The sequence below is a fragment of the Myripristis murdjan genome, chromosome 7 (genome assembly GCF_902150065.1).
Source record: "Myripristis murdjan chromosome 7, fMyrMur1.1, whole genome shotgun sequence".
Taxonomy (NCBI): domain Eukaryota; kingdom Metazoa; phylum Chordata; class Actinopteri; order Holocentriformes; family Holocentridae; genus Myripristis; species Myripristis murdjan.
The window spans coordinates 11,915,910-11,938,186 of record NC_043986.1 but is presented as its reverse complement, the minus strand read 5'-3'; the positions used below and the strand labels follow the sequence as shown (position 1 = coordinate 11,938,186).

Here is a 22,277-nt window from a genome sequence, read left to right as displayed (position 1 = left end):
ATCAATGCAACATATCGCTCGGCATTACTGGAAACTGGAGCCACTGTGGTGAAATGACTCAGACACACACACTCCGCCCACATGTAGTTCAGAGGAAGTGTAGCCTACCAAGAGAGAGAGGGAGACAGAGCCCCGCTTGGTTGCGCTTTCTCTTTCAAAGGTGTTGGACAACTCATCTCTGCTTGTTACAGTCAAGTTTCAGTCGCATTGCTCACTGTTTCACAGCAAACGAATCGTGGTTTAGGCGATCTGAGTTTCACAAGTGTCTCAAAGTGTCATCTGTACACTAAGTCCAAGTCCAGCCTGGATGAGCCCTGAAGTCCAGTATGAGGCTGCTGTGTGTCTAGGAAACCCCAGCATGCCGTTGTCATCATACACACTTCTTTTCTAACATACAACATGCCAAATCCGAAGCCGACAGCTATTCCATGTTATATTCCAGGTGAGTCGTGTGTGAACGTGAACGTGAGCGCAGGAAACAGGCTGCGCTTGCCCATAACGGAGGTGGCACACTTTGCGTAATAGGGAAGTAATCACTTTCTGCTGCGTTTTTAAAACTAGTGCGGCTCGGCCGTCTCGCTGTGAATTATTCGAAGCTCAAAGTCAGTTTCTCCAAAGTTCAAACGACTAGAGGCGACCAGGCTTTCAAGACCGACAGCAGACACACATCAGCGATGGACAGCGTCAAGAATATTCAGTAAAAATATCCGGACTTGTAACTCACATATGATACACAAGTGGGGGAAGAGGACACCATAACAGCTTTACATGTTTTTTAAAAAATGAGCTGTTGATATTTAGTCGAAGGTAAGTGTACTTTCATTCTTTTTTAAAACTTTTGAATAGCTTTGACCCTCACTGTTGCTTTGTTATTATTATGATTATTTTGGGCCTATAGCACGTTAGGCCTGACGCCTTTTACAGTAAGGGGAACGGTGCGTAATTAATGTCTCACATTAGTAGCTGTCTTTTCAGTCATGTATTTTTGTTATAGGCCTCTGTGTCTTTGTAATGTCGCTCACTCAGTCAGGAGATTCTTTTAAGTTTTTTTTTCTTTCTTTTTTTCAACAATTTCAACATTGATGCTTCAAGCTCAAGAAGTAGGTCGTTGAAAACTCATAACTCGGTTTATTGCAGGATGTAGGCCAAGTAAAGTAACGCCATGGTCCACACTAATGTAAATCCTAAAGTGATAGTGATCCAGGATAACCTTCCCGCCGCTGTTTGTCCAGGGCTACAGCTCTGTTTAGACACATTACTGAAGGTGTTATTGTTTATTGTTGGTTATTATATCAGTACTTGTCATAAAGTGTTGTCAACTTGCGTTATGTAATCGCGAGCTTCAAGAATATGATCTTAAAGCCAGTATCAGTTGGTCCCTCCCTCTCCGCCTGGTGTCTCCGTCAACACACTCCGCTGCGTGGCTGCTCCGCGGGGCTCCAGGGGAACAGACAGGAATAGTACACCATGTGAAACTCATGCTGCAGTCGTTTACAGATGTGGAACCTATTCTGAAGGATGATGTCACCAGATCAATTAGTTCAGTGCCAGAGGGGCCCGAGAGTCTTCAGGTTTACAAAAAACAACAACCCATTTCACTCTTTAGACCCCCCTCTCTGGTTGAAAGTATGCTGCTAAGTGGATCAGCAGTGGTAAACTGGAATTAAAATGACTGTCATGGATCTGTCTTTAATTTTCTGGGTTGTGGTTGTAGGCAGTAATTAGTAGTGTGATGTGTCTTTGGGTGGGTTGTATATGACCTGCAGCCATGCTGAGGTTTGACTGGACACAGGTTTTCCCATCAGAGCAGTGTGTTGGTCATGCAGACGTCACAGAAATGGTGAGACACATACTGCATTCATGAAAACGTCTGGAACTGAGCAGCTGGGATCATCACCACTCATATCTTATTTTAGGACCCCTACGACTGCTGCTACTACCACTGCTACCACTGGTAATTATAATAGTAACAATAATGATGATAATAATGATAATAATAATAATAATAGCTTTATATAGCTTTATATAATTTATATAGTGCCATTCACAAGACCCAAGGTCGCTTTACAACAAGATACAAACAACAACAAATCAAGTCAGGCAACAAACAACAAACAAAAAACTAGTCGCCATAAGCCTGAGTAAATAGGTGTCTTTTCAAAGCAGCCTTGAAAGAGTCCAGAGTTGGAGTGTGGCGGACCTCCAACGGGAGAGAGTTCCAGAGGGTGGGGGCTGCCACACCGAAAGCTCTGTCCCCAAAGGTCTGCTCGTCAGTGCCGGGAACAGAGGGGAGATCCAAATCTGAGGACCATAGTCTCCGCGGGGTATCACGTTTCTGGATGTGGTCAGATAGGTACTGCGGAGCTTGGTGGTTTAGACATTTGCAGGTGAAGAGGAGGAGTTTGTAGGAGATGTGGAATTTAACAGGAAGCCAGTGTAGCTGTTTACAGAAAGGGGGTGATGTGCTGCCAGGGCTTGGTGCGGATCAGAACCCTGGCAGCTGAATTCTGGACATACTGGAGTCTCTCCAATCATAATGATACATTTAATTCATATAGTATTTATATTGTAAAACAATATAATTAACTGTAACAATTGCAAAACAAATGTCAGAAAGCACTTGGCAGATGTTCAAACCAAAGGAGAACAATATCATTGTCCAGTAGTGGCTTGATGGTGGATCCTGCTGATCTCAGCACCGGCTTGGTGGACTTTCTCCTCAGCGAGAAATTGGCTGAGAGCCCCTCGGAGGACATGTTGGTTCCCTGCCAGTTTGGTTCCCTACTGTAACTAGAGAAACAGCAGCCAGGTTGACATCCAGAAGAGAGGCTTATCAGTTGCTATGGTGTGCATCCTGCCTTCACTTGTGTCTATGACTCACAGGAAAAGAAGTGCATTTATGTTCTGCCAAATGTGCACTAGATGATATCCACCATGTCCAAATTCAGTGTTCCCGTCAGAGGTTACTGGCATGAGCCAAATGTCTGCTACTCAGTATCCTTCATGAAGTGCCCCTCTTTCCTTGGACTCCCGGTTTTAGTGGATGGAGACAAATTTGGGGTTTCCATTTTCATTCCTGTCTGCCCTGTAGAGTTTATTTCCGAAGGTAAAGTGTGAAATATAAAAACAAATGGTGGACAAAATATGGAGCTCTTGAAGGCAATATTCAGTCATGCCATTGGAGAACTGTAGACAAATAATGATTAACAAGTTGCGCTTTTCTGTTCAAATTTTGGCGGACACCACAAGAAACCAATGAGAGGACAGTAGGTGGGTCTCATTAGCTCCCTCTCGTTTTCCAGAATGATCGGGCACCTTTTTTTTTTTTTTTATTATTAAGATTTTTATTTTTATTTTGTTTGGCATTTCTGTTTTACTTGATAGTGACAGTAGAGAGAGACAGGAGGGGCGGGGCACAGGAAAGAGAGGAGATGACATGCAGCACATGGCCTGAGCTGGATTTGAGCACAGGTCGCTACAGTTTTCTGGGCTTTTGTATCCTGTTATGGAGGAGAAAGCCTGCGAAGGAGGTTAGCTATGCAAACGGTGTGATCATAAGGCTTACAAAACAGGAAAAGACCAATTAGAAAATAAGGTCCAGAGAGACTAGATCTGCCTGGTACCTTCCTAACAGTTTCCATTCAAGGCAGCCAAGGTGTTGCCTGACTGTATGAAACTGTGCCTCCCCCTCAAGAGTGGGAAAGGCTGTTTGAGCACCAAATGCTATGCACGGTGTCCCAGCAGATTTACATACTGTCACTTCTTCTGGGTTCTCCATGAGCTCCTTTCCATCCCATGCTACATGGCGCTGGCTGGACACTGTGACCCTGCTGTGCTTGTGCTGCCAAGCTGTTACCAAGTGGAAACAGTTTGTCCTCAAATGGAGGGCATGTAAGTACAGGAGGTACCAAGAAGAGCCAAGGAAGAGACGTTGTCCTCGACCACCCAGGAGACTCCAGGCTCTTGGGTCAGAGCCCAGATAATCCAGTCAAAGTCAAAAACATGTTATCCCAGATGGGAAGCGAGGATCACATAAAACATTCAGGACATTAAATGTTTTATCCTTACATGTGATGGAGGAACGTTGGAGTGGCAGAAGAGACCTGTGACTTTGCTGACATAAACGCTCAACTTGCACATGTTGCGATAACTTGTTCTTGTAGCCATAACTGTGAGTAGTTGACAATACATCATCTAAATTCAATTGCAGGCCTGCTCTGCTGCTCAGGCCTGCTGATGCATTTTGTATATTTTTAGCCCTGGAACTAATCCTGTCATACAGCGACTTTGTTTGTGTTTTGGTGGCTTTGCCCAGATAAACACGTCCAGACATGCATCTAAGAAGTATGTGCCCTGAAATATGGTAGTAGTGCCTGTTAACTTCCTGAATGACATGGAAAGTTAACAGCGAGACACAACATTCAACAATAGGGCCAACATAGGTTTTGTTTATGCTTAAGTTTACGGCCGTGACCAGCCATTTCATACAAGGTATTGTGTGATCTAAACAAGAAATTATTCAGTTAGAACTGACATGAAATTTTAGAAAGTCAGAGCTTGGTGAATGGCAAAATAAGACCCAAATTGAAATTATGACAATAATTCATAACCGTGCCCAATCTTTACACTACACAGACTTTAATTGTTTGTTTGATGCATTTAGGAGTTAGCAGGCAACAAGCTGGTTGTAATATCACAGATAATGTGCTTGTATTAACTCTGCAGCCAAGTGCAACAACATGTTGTATATCATCCAGCCTTCATGATCTTCAATCTGAATGCAGTTCTACACAGAATATTCATTCTCAAGCAGTTGCTGGGTTATTCGTTTTAGTCTAGATTCGTCAAGGCACACCTGTTACAGATTATGGATATTGAATGTAGCTGAAATGACAGATTTGCCTCACATGTGCAACACCAACCCTGTGCTGTTTCTGCTCATGGATGTATGCAGGTTGTTGTGCGGCTCGTGGCTGCTGCGCACGCTCAGTTGGCCGGTTGTTTATTCTAGATCCAAATGGATAAACTCAAGAAATGGTCAAGTTGGCCGTACCTGTTTGAATTAGTAATGTGACAAGCTGCATTGTGGTTGTGGTTACAATGTTGTGGTTTGTGGAGTCCAACATATTATTAGAATGTGCATCTCCGGTATGACCCAGCAATTTTAAAGACTTACTCATTGTTTCGTATTTATATTTTTAGAGAGCATTTTTTCAAAGGCAAATTGGTTGAACAGTCAGTCTTTAATGCGCTGCATGTGTGTATGATGCATTCAAACTGAGTTAGACAAGAACTGAAACAGGAAACCGGGACTCCTTGCTGTCAACGTCAAGATCTGTTATAGGAAAGTGCCATAGAACCAGCCTGCACTCAGCTAACCAGTCTCATTTGAACATGAATGTGAAAATGATCATTCACTCAAGTGATCATGAGAAACTGATGCAGTAGCACACGCAGGCTGAGCGCATCACAGCGGAAATGTGAAGCAGAGAATAGCGTTCAGACGGTTTTGAGTTTTCATGTCACAGTGGTTCTCCCCACATGTGGGAAACTGATAAAGCTTACAGGATATGCTCGCTTGTTGGCCAGCAACAGATTTAAAGCATCTGTCTCGCTCTCTTAACTGCTGCTTCTTCTTTACAATTGGCACCTATGTTTGTGCATTCAGTCTGTATGTGAACGCTTGACTCAGGAAATACCAGATGCCATTGTTTTAAGGAAATTATGCCCTTTCCGTTACTGTAAAGGGAACATGAGTTGCTGTTTTGGGAATTAGGCTTTGAAATGCTGGAAAGAATGCACTCATGAGCCCAAATGTCTCAGCAACATTTCTTATACAGCACTGCTTTTTTATTGTCAAGCAATGTGGGAGTGTTTCATGCTTATATAAGATGTTGTTTTGCCCTGCTTTGTGCAGCTCCTGCTTGACCATGGCCCAGTGGACACAGATGCAAATGCTGATTCAGTACCTGCCTGATCAGACAATCAACGAGCTCTATTCTGCCACTACCTTTCCCATAGAAGTCAGATATTTTTTGGCTGACTGGATTGAGGAACAGAGATGGTATGGCGCACATGTGTGCATATATACACAACACATATAAATACACACATACCTTATCAGCAAAAATAGAAATCACATTCCTCACAGTCACAAGTCATCACAGTTCGTGTGTGTGTGTGTGTGTGTGTGTGTGTGTGCGCGCGCTCAGGGAGGACTTCGAAGTGGACAATGTGGACCAGAAGGTGCAGGCCGAGTCTCTGCTGGAACAGATCATCGCCAAGCTGCAGACGAAGGCTCAGGAGATATCCAACGTGGTGGACAAGATGAAGCTGATGCAGATCAGCAGGCACATGGTGGGACGATCACTCTGAATGTCTGAGGGGTTTCAAGGGGCTCAGCACCGACATCATGACGTGTTAAAATCATTCCCATTCATCTTGTTAAAACTTTTATCAGGATTTGGTGCTGAAATAATCACCTCAGCATCAGAAAATTAATCCACCATAAATGTGACAACTTAATAATTGTGGTAACACTTTACAATAAGATTACAACAATTAACGTTAGTTAATGTTAGTTAATGCCGTAATGGTTAATTAACTGTTAGTTAATGATTTTTATGGCATTTACTAATGTTAATAATATTATATTATTAACATTAGTATATTATATTAAATAACATATAAATTAATATCTTAGCATGAACAGCATTAGTCCATGAGTCTCAGACACATTAGTTAACAGTTAGTTAACTGTTACTTAATGTTTATTACCTGTTACTTAATGTTTATTACGGCATTAACTAATGTTAATTGTTGTACTCTTATTGTAAAGTGTTACCATAATTGTAGTACCGAGTGAACACATACAGCCCTCTGTGCCAGTGCATAAAAACAAAGGGATATTAGTGGCTAATGTTTGCTGAGGTATTACAAAACTGTAGACCCACAAGGCCGGTAACATTCTGACTTGAAATACTTTGATTGCAGAGCATGTTCAGCTCGCAGCCTCTGCAGTTTGCCACGATGGTCAGAGACATCCTGAGGAAGGAGAGGGTCCTGCTCAGCACGGCTGTAAGATCTTATTTTATTCATTTATTTATTTATTAACAAATACTGACCGTATTCAGTTTAGCCATACAGAGAACATCCTCAAGCTAGCCCTGCTAAGACACACAGGGTATGGTGAGGCAGCATCTCAGCCTAGATTTGTGGCAAAGGTGACAAACAATTGCATTTTGAATTATGAATGTTACTGAATGGTCTTTTGCAAAACACAATACATTTTGTGGAGAAAAATAGTGGACATTAATTATTAATAGTTTCCCATTACGGGCTTTACTTTAGTTGGCAAGCCATAATCATGTAAGAAGAGGCAATTTTTTCAAGTAGTGGAAGTTTCATTTTGGGATGAAGCTTTTCATGTATGTCCTGGTATGTGTACTGTGTGTATTAAGTGCTGCTCCTTGTCTGTAGTCCTCCCAGATCCCCAACCTTCAACAATTCCCCCACTTCTCAAGTAGAGAGGTGGTCTCCACTGCTCCCAACATGCGGGACGTGGATCACCTGGTCCTGAAGGTGCTGGAGCTGCAGGAGTGCCGGAAGAGAATCCATCACCTGCAGGAGGAGCTCAACTGGGAGAGACAGAACTTTGAGTCTTTACACGGTGAGAGATTGAAACGACTCCATTTATCCCCCGAACAGACATACAGACACACGCACGCACACACACACACACACACACACACACACACACACACACACACACACACACACACCAATAATCCGCTTAGGCTGCTAAGTATTTTCCTACACTGCAAAAACACATCTTAGAAAGTCATAAGTCATGTAGTCTCATATCGGAAATCTTTTAAAATCCTGCTTTTCTTAAAACAAGTGAACGTCGCTGCTAGTTTGATCAGATAACCCCAGTTGTTTCCAATGCAGTTTCACTCATCTCAGGAAGTTTTCTAGGAATAAGTGTAAACGCGCTGAAGCCATCCGCAGTAATGCAGATTACCCCACTTGTAGAGAAGGACATGACAATTAAGTCGAAGAAATTTCTGGGATCAAGTTTATTAGGATTGAAAACGTGGGAAAACATGTGGGCTTATCTTATCCCACTGACAGATATTTTTAGTTGTTTTTTAAAGGTATACTTTGTATCATTACAATGTCTATATATATATATACATACATGTTGCCTGCACCCAGAGCTCCCCGTTTCACATTTGACCCTTTGCTGGCTCTGGTGAGGTTAAACGTCTGCATTTTTTGTCAGCGGGGCAAAGCGGCCATCTGAAATGCAACAGTGACAGTGTTCAGCCACTAACACAACATTGTTACAATATCCAGACATACAATACATGGTTTTATGAGGCCTGTTGAAGCCTAGCTTAGCACATACACTGCCACAGTTTGTTGCGTGGTTGTTGCAGAATTTTTTAACCTTTTTAGCGAAAGGATGTCCCACAGCCACCTTTCTCTGTTTTCTCTGGTCATGCAGCACCAGTTTCAAAACTATTTACACCTTTCCATTGCACAGATGCTGCTTTAACACTGAATATGAGATTGAAAGACTTGCTAAGGTGGAGGTTGTTTTACGATGTATCTGTTTTGTTGGGACTGCGACATTTTAATTCCAGTACAGTTGATTGAGCAAAGAGCTGTTTTAGAGGAACACCCTCCCAGACAGTTGCACAGATTCACACTTGATAGGAGCTGGTGCGACCACAGTGTGATACTAATAAAGCACCGAGGGCTGAACTACCTTAGTCCAGGGTTTCAACCAGTAACTTCCCGGTTCCAAGCCCATGTTGCAAACCACTGGGCTGCTCACCTCTCTGGAGATTTCCATTTCAGGACATTATTTATGTTGCAGTTAGCTCTGCTTCCCTGGTCTGTGGTTACTTTGGCCAAGTCACTCTGTTGAACCGGTTGCCTGCACACCGTACACATTTTAGGCTATACACCAACAGGTTTGTCAAGTCAGACATCATCATTCTTCCCCCTTTTATTTTGAACTTACACAACCACAGTGTCAAATACCATCACGCCATCTAAACCCAGCGATTAGTGAACTTGAACTCACTCTGCAAACCATAACCTGCATGACCTAGTTTGTTTGTTTGTTTGTTTATCCATTCCATGAAATAGTTGAAGCAGTGATTATACGTCAGAGCTGTTTTCATGCTGTGGCCCGGAATGATCTTTGAAAGCGATGCTGTGTGCTGTGTTCCCAGGTCCGATCCAACAGAATGGACTGGACCCACAAAACTCTGAACTGCAGAAAATTCAGACCCACATCCAGCAGCTGGAGTACAATGTGAAGACCATTGCCAAGGTGAGCGGGGGCAGGAGGCCCTGCAGTGGTGGAGTGAAGTTGATTATTTTCTCTGGCAAGCAGTTTTGAGTCACATGATCTTATGTCATTTGACTCACGTTCAGCATGAAGGTTACTTCACAAAGTCAGAACAGTCAGGGATTTCCCCCAAGCTTGTGTATGTATATTCTACTTTGGTTTGTTCCACTTTAGTTTTATTATAGCGTTGCTGCTCCTGAATATGCACTAGGCACCAGAGGCACCAGAGGCACCCTGGTAGCTAACCTGGTACGATGTGTACCATTTGTTAAGGCTGACACCTGACCACAGCATCCTGGGTTCAAAGCCGAGCCCAAGCCCCTTTGCTGCACGTCATCCCCGGCATTTCTTCTCTTTCTCAACTGTAACTATCAAATAAAGCAAAGTAATCTTTACAGTACACTCCTATTTGATGCCGTGGCTTTCAGAAAAAAGATTCTATGGGAAACCCTGTTTAATAGTTGACATCACAGTGGACCTACTATTGCTTTTCTGGTAGAGAGACTGTGGTAATGTAATAGCTAAATAGTTGTTAAGCATCATATACACATGATACCAGAGACACGTATTTACTGTAGTAGTAAAACTTTGCAGTTTGGAGAAAGATATTTGTTTTCATTTGCTGATCCAACATTTAGTTTAGAGAACTTGTAGAGAAGTGTGTGTGTTGGGAACAAGCCAGAGCAGAAAAAACGCGAAGGAGGCTTTTAATAACAAGATTGATTTGATAAATCCCTGTGGGATTGAGTAGTGTGAAGTCAGATTGCGCTCTTGTAAGCTAACCCAAATTCTTTATGTCATACCATGTTTTCACTGTAAAAAAGGCAAATACTGTGTTTGCATAATTATGTTGTTTTGGGAAGAGTTTAAGCCCTACTCAGGGCAGAAACATTTTCTCTCTGCTATGAACTGAGTTTGAGCCACGTTACTAACAACACAGGCCCCCAAATGTGGCGAAGTCATTTTCTCAGGCAGCCGATAACAACTTTGGTCTCGTTTACAGATTGCTGGCAGGGCTTCTTTATATATTATTATGGTATAATAAGACAAGGCCTGTTCATTATGGCTTATCAGTGCTGTAATTTCAGCAAAACTAGATAATGAAAAATTTGCTGTAATTACAGGACAGCTGCTTTAAATCTCAGGCTTGTCAGGCTTTATACTGATCATTAGAAACAGCTGAAATCCATAAAAAATCTGTGTGGCTCTCTGCCTCATAGTATTCCTTGGTGTGTTGTAACCTACATAGAAACTGCTAGTGTTTTGAGTGTTGAATTATTTGTGTGTGTGTGTGTGTGTGTGTGTTTGTGTTTATGTCATACGAATGTGGTAGGTTTGGTTATTTGTGTGCATACATACATACATATGTACACATATACATGCACATATGTGCAAATTCAATGTGTTTGGATCTGAGTTGTGTGTTTTGTTTATGTGCATGCATGTTTTTCGGTGTGTGTGTCTACCCGTGTGCATGCACATGTCTGTGTGTGTGTGTTGTAGAATCGATTCCAGCTGCTGCAGGAGACAGTGGACTGTCTGGACCAGTGTCAGGCGCGTCTGATCAGCAGGCTGAAGGCGTGGAGGTGGGAGCAGCACCAGGCCACCATTGGACTTCCCTTTGACGACAACCTCAGTCCCCTGCAGACCTGGTGAGACACGCCACACCCGCCTGTCCCCCTCTGGACTGTCTGCTCATGTGTTGTAATACTTTTATCTCCCTGTTATTGCACACTGCACCCGATGAAAAGTAATACTTAAAAACAGAAAACCTGAGACTGAGATGTGTGCACCAACTTTTTGGGGAGATTGAGCTGTATTATCACCTTGGGATTACTGAGGGATTTATTTTGATACTTTGGATAATGCTAGTTGCTTACAGTTAATTAACACACAGCTATGTTAAGGATTAGCATGTTAACCAGACAGAGGTAAACACCAGAGGCACATATATAACTCCATGGTGAGCAAAATGACCAGTGCCCTTCATCACAACCACACTTCTTCACCTCCTCTTCCTCATCGGGGCGGAGGTGGACTGTGTGACTTCAGAACTTGTCAGTAATCCTGAATTAATGCTTGCTTTGTGGAGAGTTTTCGAGATGCAGCGATAGAAACCAATACCAACTCACATGGACCAGCCACCCCGGTGTTTGTTGCCAAAATATGTGCAGCATTCCAGCTCCTCCCACCACCTCCCTGATTGTTTATTATAGCCATGAGCCTGCAGGCACTGTGCTTAGCAAAGGTTGCCTGGCCTCGTTACTGTGGTGACGTACAGATGCTGGGAGAGACAGGGAACAAGAGAGCAGTGACTTTGTAAATAGTATGCTTACAATCTTGTTCCTGCTCTCATCTAGTGAGAGCAAAGATTAGATTACATAGTAGATGTTTAACAGCTACATTAAGGAACATTATGTGCTTTTTTTTTTTTTTTTTTTTTTTTTTTTACAGTAAAATGACTGTGACATCACAATTAGGTCTTCTTTCCACTGTACACTTTACAGCCAGCCTGTGGTTGTTGTCATAGCTTTCTAAATTTCTGTATTGACCTGAATAAACTCTTCCTGTGCCCACCACTTCACCCCCACATCACTTCAGCTGCATTCAAAGTGTCTTTGAAGTTTGCCTCTGCTGCTGCCGTCAGCACTGCAGTGCCAGAAAAAGTTCATTCAAAGCAGCCTACCTTGCAGCTCTGACTTGGAGGTCAAAGACAAAATAATCCAAGTAATCCATCAACAGCCTTGTGAAAATGAAATGTACCACTCATTTCCATCTCAAAAATCCATTTTCACCTCAGCTTTTGGTCTTGTGCAACCATTCAAGATGAGTTTAGTAAGATCAGCCATGTTTAGTTGTTTTCTGGGGATTGTTGATGACCTGTTTCTGCCAACTGGCTCTTGCCGTGGAGCCCCGAGGCTTAGAGGAAATCAAATTTAAGACACAAACAGTCCACCTGAGCATGCCTCCTCCTCTGTTTCTGTTGTAGCATTTGAATAAAGTAATTAATTCAGACTTTGATCAAGCTCTGCGCTGTATGCACAAATGAGTCATTCTGTTTTGCACCGCTTGTAAACATGTGCATATGTTTGTTTGCAGATCTTTGAAGTGCAACTTTATGTTCCAGCTGGTGACCTTGATGTTGTTCTCTCTCTCTCTCTCTCTCTCTCTCTCTCCCCCTCTCTCTCTGCTGACTGACTTTCCATGCTCTAACTTTTAGGTGTGAGCAGCTACTTGGGGTGAACGGAAAGCTGAGACAGGAAGTGATGCTGATGGGAGAACCGATCCCAGAGCTCCAGGAAAAACTGGCGCGGCTCCTGCAGGCTCTGATTCAAAGGTAGTACAGACGGAGGAAGCTGATGATAAACACAGGCTCAAGTCACACTGTTGTTTCGGTAGATTTGTATGAGAATTAACAAAAACACAACATCCAAACAACAACAACAAAAATCCTGTTCTTGTGAGTCACAGAAATGTCTCACCTGAATTATATCTCCCCACTTTGGAGGCATTTTCCTGTATCATAACTGAAGTCTCCATGTCTGTGTTACAGCTCTCTGATGGTGGACAAGCAGCCCCCTCAGGTTATTAAGACTCAGTCGAAGTTCTCCACCACTGTGCGCTACCTCCTGGGGGAGAAAGTGGCTCCGGGGAAGCCTGTGATGGTGAAGGCGCAGATCATCACTGAAATGCAGGCCAGGAGTCTGGGCCAAATGGGCACTGTACCCAGGTGACTCACACACACCGCAAGGAATAGAGTATGAATGACTACAGCTCGTCAGGGGGTGGAGAGGAAGTATACAAACCGAGACAATCGCTTTAAGATGGATTATTTTTAATCAAATCACACGTTATTTATATAGCACCTTTTGTGTAAAATTGCAATACATGGTGCTTAACAGTACAGTGGAAACACAACAATACAATGAAGATAAACCATGCATAAGGAATGCTAAAATAAGAAATAAGACGCATGATAGAATGGGGATTGAAGTGGATTAAAAACAAATAATAAAAAGTTAAAATGTTAAAAACCAAAAAAATGTAATAATAAAATCAATTAAAAATAAAAAAGTAAATATATAAGTAAGCAGATAAATACATGGGATGAAGAGAATACAGGGGTGAAAAGGTATGTTTTAAGATTTCTTTTAAAGGTGTTTCCTTTCTTAATCTTTTGGCAAAGAACGGGTTTTTATGCATCTTTTCCCCCATTCATTCTCATTATCAAAATACATTTTTTCTGACCCTCAGACAGAGATTGAGAATGGGAACTTTCTCGTTTGACTGCAGTTGTGCATATTTATTGTGATCTATGACCAAACCAGGAAATGGAGCTCATTAAAATGTGGAGTTAGCACTGAGTTAATTAATGCTGTATATATCTTAATGAGAGGTATGTGGGCGGAGTGGTGAGAGAAATTTCACTTTGGTATTTGTTTTGAAAATTCCTGAATTTGACTTCACATGCCATGAAGAGCAATCAGCAGCCCTGAAAGTATCAACACGTCTGCTTTCCAGTGCTCCCGTATCTGCTGTTGCTCCACCGGAGGCCACATTACGTTTGTTTCCTGCCCGGCATGTTTTTTTTTCTCAGGATTAGAGGAATGAATCATTTTACAACAGCATCATGATTCAGCAGTCGAGATGTTAACAAAGGTTGTCATGGTCTATCATGAACAGCTTTATAAACCCACTGCGGATGTGTTGCCGGGTTTGATGAGTCAGAGTCAATAGCTGCAGGGCTCTTTTGCAATGTGGGCTGTCCTACCTGTTAGTATTGTAGGGGAGCGTGAGTAATGACTGCTTCTATTTTAGGTTAGGTATTTTAAGAAGTTTAATTTTTTTTAATCTTATTTTCTCAATGCCACATTCCTCAAAATGGTAACCCTTAGTTTATTTCTGCTCCATTATCAGAATCAGAATTAGAGAAATACTTTATTGATCCCTGAGGAGGAAATGGGTCAGTTGCAGATGCTCAAATTCACAAGACAGGAATATATATAAGCTTAAGTGAAATTGTAAGAATTAGAAAAAGAAAACAATTCTAAAAATATATGTGTAGCAAATTTGTAAAAAAAAAAAAAAAAACTATGTGCATCATGTAAAAATATGTGCATTAATCCTAATTTGTAAGAAGCATGCGCATTATGAAGAAATACATGCATGAATCCTATAATAATATTACACAAGTAAATACAGAAATAAGAAACTGAGATTATGTAAATAGTGTACCTAGATAAGTCTGGCAACCTGAAATAAGCACGTTGAGAGGTTTCGACATTTAGTGTGTTAGGCAATAAAAATGGTTAATTTTGCAACATTAACACACTTCACTCTAAGAGGAAGCAAGTAGCACATTTGTAACTGCAGCACCAGCCCCTTTAAGTTAACCTGCACAGGATAATCCGTCCAAAATGGATGGGTGTTTATCAGGGTGTTTATTCTGAAGGATGAGTGGACTCTCAGTGTGAAAGCTGACTTGAAGGAAAAGACTGACATGAGCTCTATCATGTTGTGTCTCCTCTAGCGAGAACGTCGGGGAGCTGATCAACAACTCGGCCATCTTAGAGCACAACACAGCCAGCAAGAGCACATGTGCCACTTTCAGGAATATGGTAAGCACTGAGGCTGAGGCTGAGGCTTCCAAGTGATTATGACTCATCCTCGATAACAAAACTCTCACTTCAATCATTTCTTTGGCTCCCCAGTCCATCAAGAAGATCAAGAGGGCGGACAGAAAGGGATCGGAGTCTGTGACGGAGGAGAAGTTTGCTCTCCTCTTCTCGGCAGAGATCACCATCACAGGCTGCGACAAGCCCTACAAGATACAGGTTTCGCTTTGTCCGACTGTGTTCCTCTCTTTGTATGGAGATTTACAATGTGGCACAAGTTTGAAAAAGAGTTGTGTTCAGCTCATATGCTTAGCGTGAGTACACTTGATGATGTATTGATGTATTTTAAATTGTGTCGTTGTAGATGATCTCGCTGCCGGTGGTCATCATTGTCCATGGTAGTCAAGACAACAATGCTCTGGCCACCATCATATGGGACTGTGCCTTTTCTGAACCAGTGAGTCTCAAATTATTCTTTCATTCCTGTCCTGTTTGTCATTCCGAGGATCCAGAACATGACGTGTCCGTCTGCGAGTCGGCACCAAAGATTATGCATTTACTAGTGGGGCCAGTGGTATGAAAATAGAATGCACTTCCTGTCTCATAAGTGGATGCAGTTGTTTGTTTTTTTTTGCCCTTCCCTGGTGATTTCTCTGCAGCAGGGAGGGGCAACTGAGAGCAACCAGCTGAACAAACTCACTTTTCTCCTGATTTTTTTATCTGAAAAAATACCAGTTCGATATCAGAATGTTGGGAAGATCTGTGGCATTGAAAAAAAAAAAACATCCAGTGTTTGCTTGGCATAAGAATCAGTCATAATCTGTACGCAGCCACGTCTTCTTCCATTGGAGTGAACAGACTGAGGACGTGCTTCAGTGTTGAACCTCAGCTCAGGAAATTAATCAGAGTTGGGCCGTCTTGCTTGTAGACGTCTTTGTCGACACATTATTGTGAACACAAGAGCTCAAGAACAGCGCATGATAGAAACTTAATTCTTACACCACAGGTTCCCGCTGTAGATTGTAAATCAATGGAGGAAAACTGGTTTTACTTGATTGGAAACCACTGTAAATCCTTAATGCTTTAAGGAGCTTTTCCCACTTCACAGAGGGATAAGAAAGCTTTGTTGGTACATACCAAATTGGACTAACTATGACTTTAGCCTCGTGCTTGCTGGCACTGCTCCAGAGCAGGGTTAGCCCCGACCAATCAGCAGTAAAATGCTTTTGAAAAGGCACAGACTGTTTATTGTCCAATCAAAACTGTGCTGCAAGGGTCCCAAGGATATTTACCCTGGACTTTCATTTTCAAGAGTGAATCCTTAAGCCAGGACTAAGTTTTAACCCTGGCTTAAGAAGTCCTAACCTAAACCCTGGGCTACAGTTAGCCCAAGACTAAGGAGTGTAAGACTAAGGAGCCCTTTTCACCAAGTGTGAAAAAGGCTTAAGAGTCATGGCTCACATGATACTAACCTCATGTTATGTGGTGACAAGTATGTTGACATAGCCCAATTTATTGCTTTACCAGCATAACCTTTTTTTAATATATGATGATTATGATTGGTCAGTAGGCAGCCCAAATGTCTGTCCCATATCTGGTTGTCTTCATCCTTTTTGCAGTTTTCAAGATTTTATTTTCAAAAACCCAGCATGGCCCAGCAAAAGAATAATGTTCTTTATGATGCTTTGCAAATTAATAGAGTTAAGCTAAAAAAAAAAAAAAGTATTTATTGGATTAATTTGAAGATTAAGTCTTCATCAGCAATGGAGTCACAATGTAGAAACCTCATTAGCCAACAACAACAAGAGCTCCTTTAACTCAGTTAAAGCTTTTCAAGTCAAATACTGACTGGAGTAAAGTGTGAAACAGACAGAATCTAATTTTAACAGTGCCTACATATGATGATCTCAGTTATGATCATATATGTACATCGAGGAAAAGGTCAGCCTCTACTGTTGGATGTCTAACTCTATTCTCAGTCGAGTTTCTTTCACAACAGAATTAAACTGGTAGAAGGCACTCAGTTGCCGTGAGACCCATTCAGACTTAAAAATGTGTCATTCAAAGAGTCCAAACTGAATGTGGTGAGCATCACTGTAAAGGAACATCGGTGTGGTTATCATGTCGACCTCTGACACGTTTCCCCGCCTTCCTCAGGACAGAATCCCGTTCGTGGTGCCGGAGCGCGTGCCCTGGAAGAGGATGTGCATGATCCTCAACAGCAAGTTCACCTCTGAGATCCAGACACAGCACAACCTGGACCAGTACAACCAGCACTTCCTGGCCCAGAAGATCTTTGACAAGCACGACATCTCCGGGGACTTCAGTAACATGATGGTGACCTGGGCCCAGTTTAATAAGGTAGACACACACACACACACACACACACACACACACACACACACACGCACACACACACACATGCACCAAGGCTATTCCCACACCATGGTGAGAGATTAACCATTTCTCCAGAGAGTATTGATCTGATTTTTAGGGCGTATTTGGCTCTTCACGTGGACAGTTTTATTAGCACTATGAAACAAAACAGTCTCTCACACTTCATTTGGACCCATAAGATTCGTTTTAATGTCTTGGCAGCTGCCCTTACAGAAGAGGAAGTGTCATACTGCGAGAGAGGAGGTGCCATTTCCCCCTCTCTGTTTCCTCCCAGTTCATCTTCCAGCCCTCCATTATTGACTTTGTTACAATATTGATTGTTTTATATTTTGTTGATGCAGAGGTTTGTGATGGTCGGCATTTTTTCCCCCTGCTGGCTACGTTACTCACTTGTTTTCTCAAAAATAATCAATTTTGCTCACCCAGAACATGCTAGACACAGTATCATAGGCTCTGATTTATAGGTTGGTTTATTAGTGTAGTTTAACAGCCAGAGTGGGGCCAGAGATAGCTATATATATATACACCATATACATACACATTTACATCTGCTGTCCCTAGGGAGGAAGATAGTACAACACTACAGCTCAGTACAAACAACACAGTACAAACAATTCAAAACAATACAATTTGCAAAATGTACAAACAGCACATGACATATAAAACAACATCAGCATGTTCTGTTGTACTTAGATCTTATTCTTTATTTTTTATTTTTTATTTATTTAATCTGTAATCTGTGGATACTGCTGAAAAACTGCGAATTTCCTTCAGGATGAATAAAGTATCTATCTATCTATCTATCTATCTATCTATCTATCTATCTATCTATCTATCTATCTATCTATGTATCTATCATACAAAATATAGATTGCATAATATCCATGCTGGTTCCACACAAAAGTTTAGATTAGGTCAGATCCTTTTAAAAATAATGATGCCTCAATTGAATTCAATCGATCAACTATGGTGGCCCACAAGGGACAGCGTTCACATAGACTAATATGCGACAACATGTTAACAGAGTGAAATGGAAGCTGATCTTAATATCCCCACTCCCATTCCCAGCCCAAACGCACACACATAAACACACACACAAACACACACACACACACACACACACACACACAAATACGAACTGTTAAGTCTGACAGCGACTCTGAACGTTACAGGAGGTTCTCCCAGGGCGGCAGTTCACCTTTTGGCAGTGGTTTGAAGGAGTGATGGAACTGACCAAGAAGCACCTGAAGACCTACTGGTCTGATGGGTGAGGGGACTCGACTGAACCGCTCAGTTTTGTTTTCTTAAATTGTAAATATCAGCAAAATGCCACAGTCTGCTAACGGTGACTGCTGTGTGCCGTGTTTCCACCACCAGGCTGATATTTGGCTTCATCGGGAAGCAGCATCTACACCTGATCCTCAAAGACCGGCCCAACGGGACGTTCCTGCTTCGCTTTAGTGACTCTGAGATCGGAGGCATCACGATCGCTTACGTGTCTGCTTCAGAGAGTAAGTGAATTTGTACTGCCTCGGCGGGAGTATTTTTGGCTTCAGGGTCTTTTTTTGGTGCACAGAAGTCTTCTCTCTTCCTGTTTGGACTATGACATTCCTGTGTTCGTGTCCTCAGTGACTCAGTGAAAAGGGTCATGGTTTTGTGGCTGTTGCCAGGGTCCTGAGGAGGCACGCACAGAATGATGTCATTCTTTCAACTCTCACTCTGTGCCTGTCTTTCTTTCTTTCTTCCTTTTCTTTCTGCCTTTCTTTCTTTCTGTCTCTCTTTGCAGACGGGGGACAGAAAATCCAGAACATTCAGCCCTTCACCAAGAGAGACCTTGACATCCGTTGCCTTGGCGACCGCATCCGAGACATCGACCACATCACATTTCTGTATCCCGAATATCCTAAACATGATGTTTTCAAAAAATACTACACAGGTAACAACCGTCTGCGGCAGTCAATGTTTCGTTTTTGTGCGAAGGTGAAGATGTATAGGTGCAGATGGAGTTTATTATTCTCTGTTTATGATTATTATTATTGTTCTCTGCTTTCTTTAGAGACGGACGACCATCTACCTTCACCCAACCGTGGCTACATCCGTGTGTCACTTCAGACTAAAGTGGGCGTGTAAGGAACGACTGATTACAAATCAATCCTATTCATCAGAATCAGAAATACTTTGTTGATCCCCGTGGGGAAATTTCCTGAGACACACTCTGAATCTACAGTTCTTTCACTATCAATGCAAGACATTTATAATCGTTTGTGTTTGTGTGTGTGCAGGGAAGCTGGCTCAGCCTCACCCACTGTCTCCAGTTTGCCACCTCACAGTGACAATCCTCTCAACCTTGGCTATCCCGTGTAAGTCAGCTCTGCAAACTGTCGCTCCGCTCTCTCTTTCCGCAGCCTCTACGCACTCCCTGACATTTGTCACTGTATCTAGAGGAACTCACACAGGACATTGCAGTGTGTACATCAGCGGAGTCAAATTGACAAAGTACATCTATAACATAAGAGCATATCACATAGTCTTATCCCAATCACCTCTCACCCCCCTCAGCTCCAAACAAGGGTCTTCGTCCCTGGAGTAATCTACTGTAAGGGGGTACCGGAAGTCAGATTTTATATTTAGACAAAAAAGAGTAAATAAATAAATAAATGGTGAACTTATACTGATTATATTACTGACAGAGCTCCACTTCAGAAAACAAGACACTCATATTCTGTTCTGAAGATGAGAAATTAAACTTAAGCTACATCAGTAGATTTACTATTACAACCCATTAACTGGTAACTTTTATACCAGTGATATACACTCACTGGTATATCATCTCCACCTGCACCATCTGCAGATAACAGCTCTGCCATAAATTCTACCTTTTAACAAAGTTTATAATGTCAGTTTTTGTTGATCAGAATGTGTTAATTAAATTCCATGTTTATTACTGAGGTTGTAGTTTGCAGAGGTCTTGTACTGGACTACATTACATTGAGAGGTGTTTCTAATTTTTTGTCCTCCCTATTTATATACAATGAGGTGGACAGAATATTAGAAACTCCTCTCAGTAAAATGCAGTCCAGCACAACAGCAGCACTAACGATGAGCTCAGTGCCAAACACAGAAGTGAATGAGCATCTCTATTACTGTGACAAAAAGAAAACCTGAGCATTATAGGCATCAGAAAAGGAAACTTTATGGCAGAACAGTTGTATTAGATTATATTAGATTGTGCAAGTGGACCTAATAAAGTGGCCACAGAGTGTACAGTTAAAATAAAAATAAAATTAATCACCCATAACATACTGCTTTCTTTCCTTTTGTGCACTACATGTGATATAATTGCAACATGGTCTTGTAAGGAAATATTGGTGTGTCAACAGTGTATCTGTATTACTGACAAAACTAAGCAGTCTTTGAGTTTTAGATGAAGCTGAGGTTCACACTGACCGTGCTACCGTTCCCTCTCCTCTCTCAGGCAACAGTTCCAGCAGTCTTTCTCCGCAGACTCGCTGGTTGATGGGAACCCCACTCCTCCCGTGGAGTTTGCCAGCCCCAACCACGCTGCTGTCTTCAATGAGTAGGTTTACATTTCCTTGTCTTCACTTACATCTTTTGTTTGTTAAAAAAAAAAAAAAAAAAAAAAAAAGCATTACACTATTTGATGTGTGTGTGCATGTGTGTGTGTCCTCTAGGAGCCCGCATCAGAATATGGATATAGATTTTATTCTGAGTACCTTGGAGGATTAGGAACAAACCATGTGGGAGGTGAAACAGCATCTTTAGACTCTGGATTCTGGCAAGAGCCAAGCCAAACTCTCTTCTTTTCCTTACCTTGTGATAAAAAAATGACTATTTTGTGTTTGCACACACGAGTTTGTGCCATTGTCGTATTAACTCAAGGGAGACACGTCTAACTTCTAGGAGACTCGAGATGCTGAGCCCGTGCAACAAGAAGTGGACGAAACATTTTGCGGACAATGCACAGCATGAGACTGAGAGCAAGCCTCAGTGAAACCGACCAAATGGTCACACTCGTCAGACATCCGTGCCTTAATCTACGCCTTAAATCCTGTTTTTTTCCTCACATCCTCCTGAATTCACATGTATTGTTTTCTTATCTGTTTATACTACATTCCTTGGATTTATGTAAGATACAAGCGAGTTACTGTATTAATTTCGGCGCTTCTCAAAAATGGAAAACATCAGATGGTGGTGATGGAGTGGTGAGATGACGTAACCAGCTGATTGACAGCTGCCAAAGACGCTTTTGAGTTGATGGAACGTGCATGTGAGACTTTGAAACCTGTTGCATGTTTTGTTTGTGATTATACAGTCAGGTGATTTTGAATAGAACAGTATTTTCCAATCCTACATAACTTTGTCAATAAAAGCCTGGTTTAGCAATAGCTGAAGTATTTTACACACTGAATCATATGGAGCAGGAGGAGGAAAATGTCCATGCAACACCATAAAGAAAGGGACATGAATCTCCCCCTTACTCTCTCTGTTGATTTACTCCACTTATTTGGCAGCAGTGAGGACGGTGATGGTGGTGATAATGTTGACATTAATATCTGTTTTTGTGTATCAGTCAGGTGTATTCTGCATTTTCTATTGGTTTCTGTTATATTTCTCTCTCTATTTTAATCTTTTTATAGCTAATCTCAGTAAATAATTTGACATGGAGCTTACTCAGTATGTACTATGAGCTAGTTCTCGATTAAAAAAATGTTTTTCTTAAGGGAATTTTCCACATATTTGTAATTTTTATTTTTCTATTTTTTCTATAATATTCATATTCCTGCCTGTTGCAGTTGTGCAGTATGTCTGTCTTCAGTCCTAACTTTGTTACAGTGAAATGATCAAAAGGATATTAAAAGCATTCCTCACTTATTCTTGAA

At 41.8% G+C, this 22,277-nt stretch overlaps 1 protein-coding gene across 2 annotated transcripts; it reads left to right on the top strand.

Moving 5' to 3' along the window:
• The first annotated feature begins 434 nt into the window (after window positions 1-434).
• stat6 (signal transducer and activator of transcription 6, interleukin-4 induced) lies at window positions 435-22,277 on the top strand. Of its 2 annotated transcripts, XM_030056645.1 has the most exons (21): window positions 435-807; window positions 5,918-6,064; window positions 6,213-6,357; window positions 6,994-7,077; window positions 7,480-7,669; window positions 9,246-9,346; window positions 10,868-11,016; window positions 12,585-12,701; window positions 12,918-13,094; window positions 14,895-14,982; window positions 15,076-15,198; window positions 15,344-15,436; window positions 17,137-17,340; window positions 18,549-18,643; window positions 18,754-18,887; window positions 19,163-19,312; window positions 19,433-19,502; window positions 19,659-19,736; window positions 20,852-20,953; window positions 21,069-21,141; window positions 21,298-22,277. In XM_030056645.1, the coding sequence occupies exons 2-20, from the start codon at window positions 5,931-5,933 to the stop codon at window positions 21,121-21,123; spliced, it is 2,289 nt and encodes a 762-aa protein (XP_029912505.1). In that variant the 5' UTR covers window positions 435-807; window positions 5,918-5,930; the 3' UTR covers window positions 21,124-21,141; window positions 21,298-22,277. The 2 variants fall into 2 exon arrangements, with proteins under 2 accessions (XP_029912505.1, XP_029912504.1); XM_030056644.1 differs by having other exon boundaries at window positions 21,069-22,277.

Bases quoted from the DNA above. Each gene is read 5' to 3' on its own strand.
- stat6 (XM_030056645.1), top strand. From the start codon at position 5,931: ATGGCCCAGTGGACACAGATGCAAATGCTGATTCAGTACCTGCCTGAT. The intron at 9,347-10,867 runs GTGAGCGGGGGC...TGTGTGTTGTAG, and splicing joins ATGTGAAGACCATTGCCAAG to AATCGATTCCAGCTGCTGCA. The intron at 13,095-14,894 runs GTGACTCACACA...TGTCTCCTCTAG, and splicing joins CAAATGGGCACTGTACCCAG to CGAGAACGTCGGGGAGCTGA.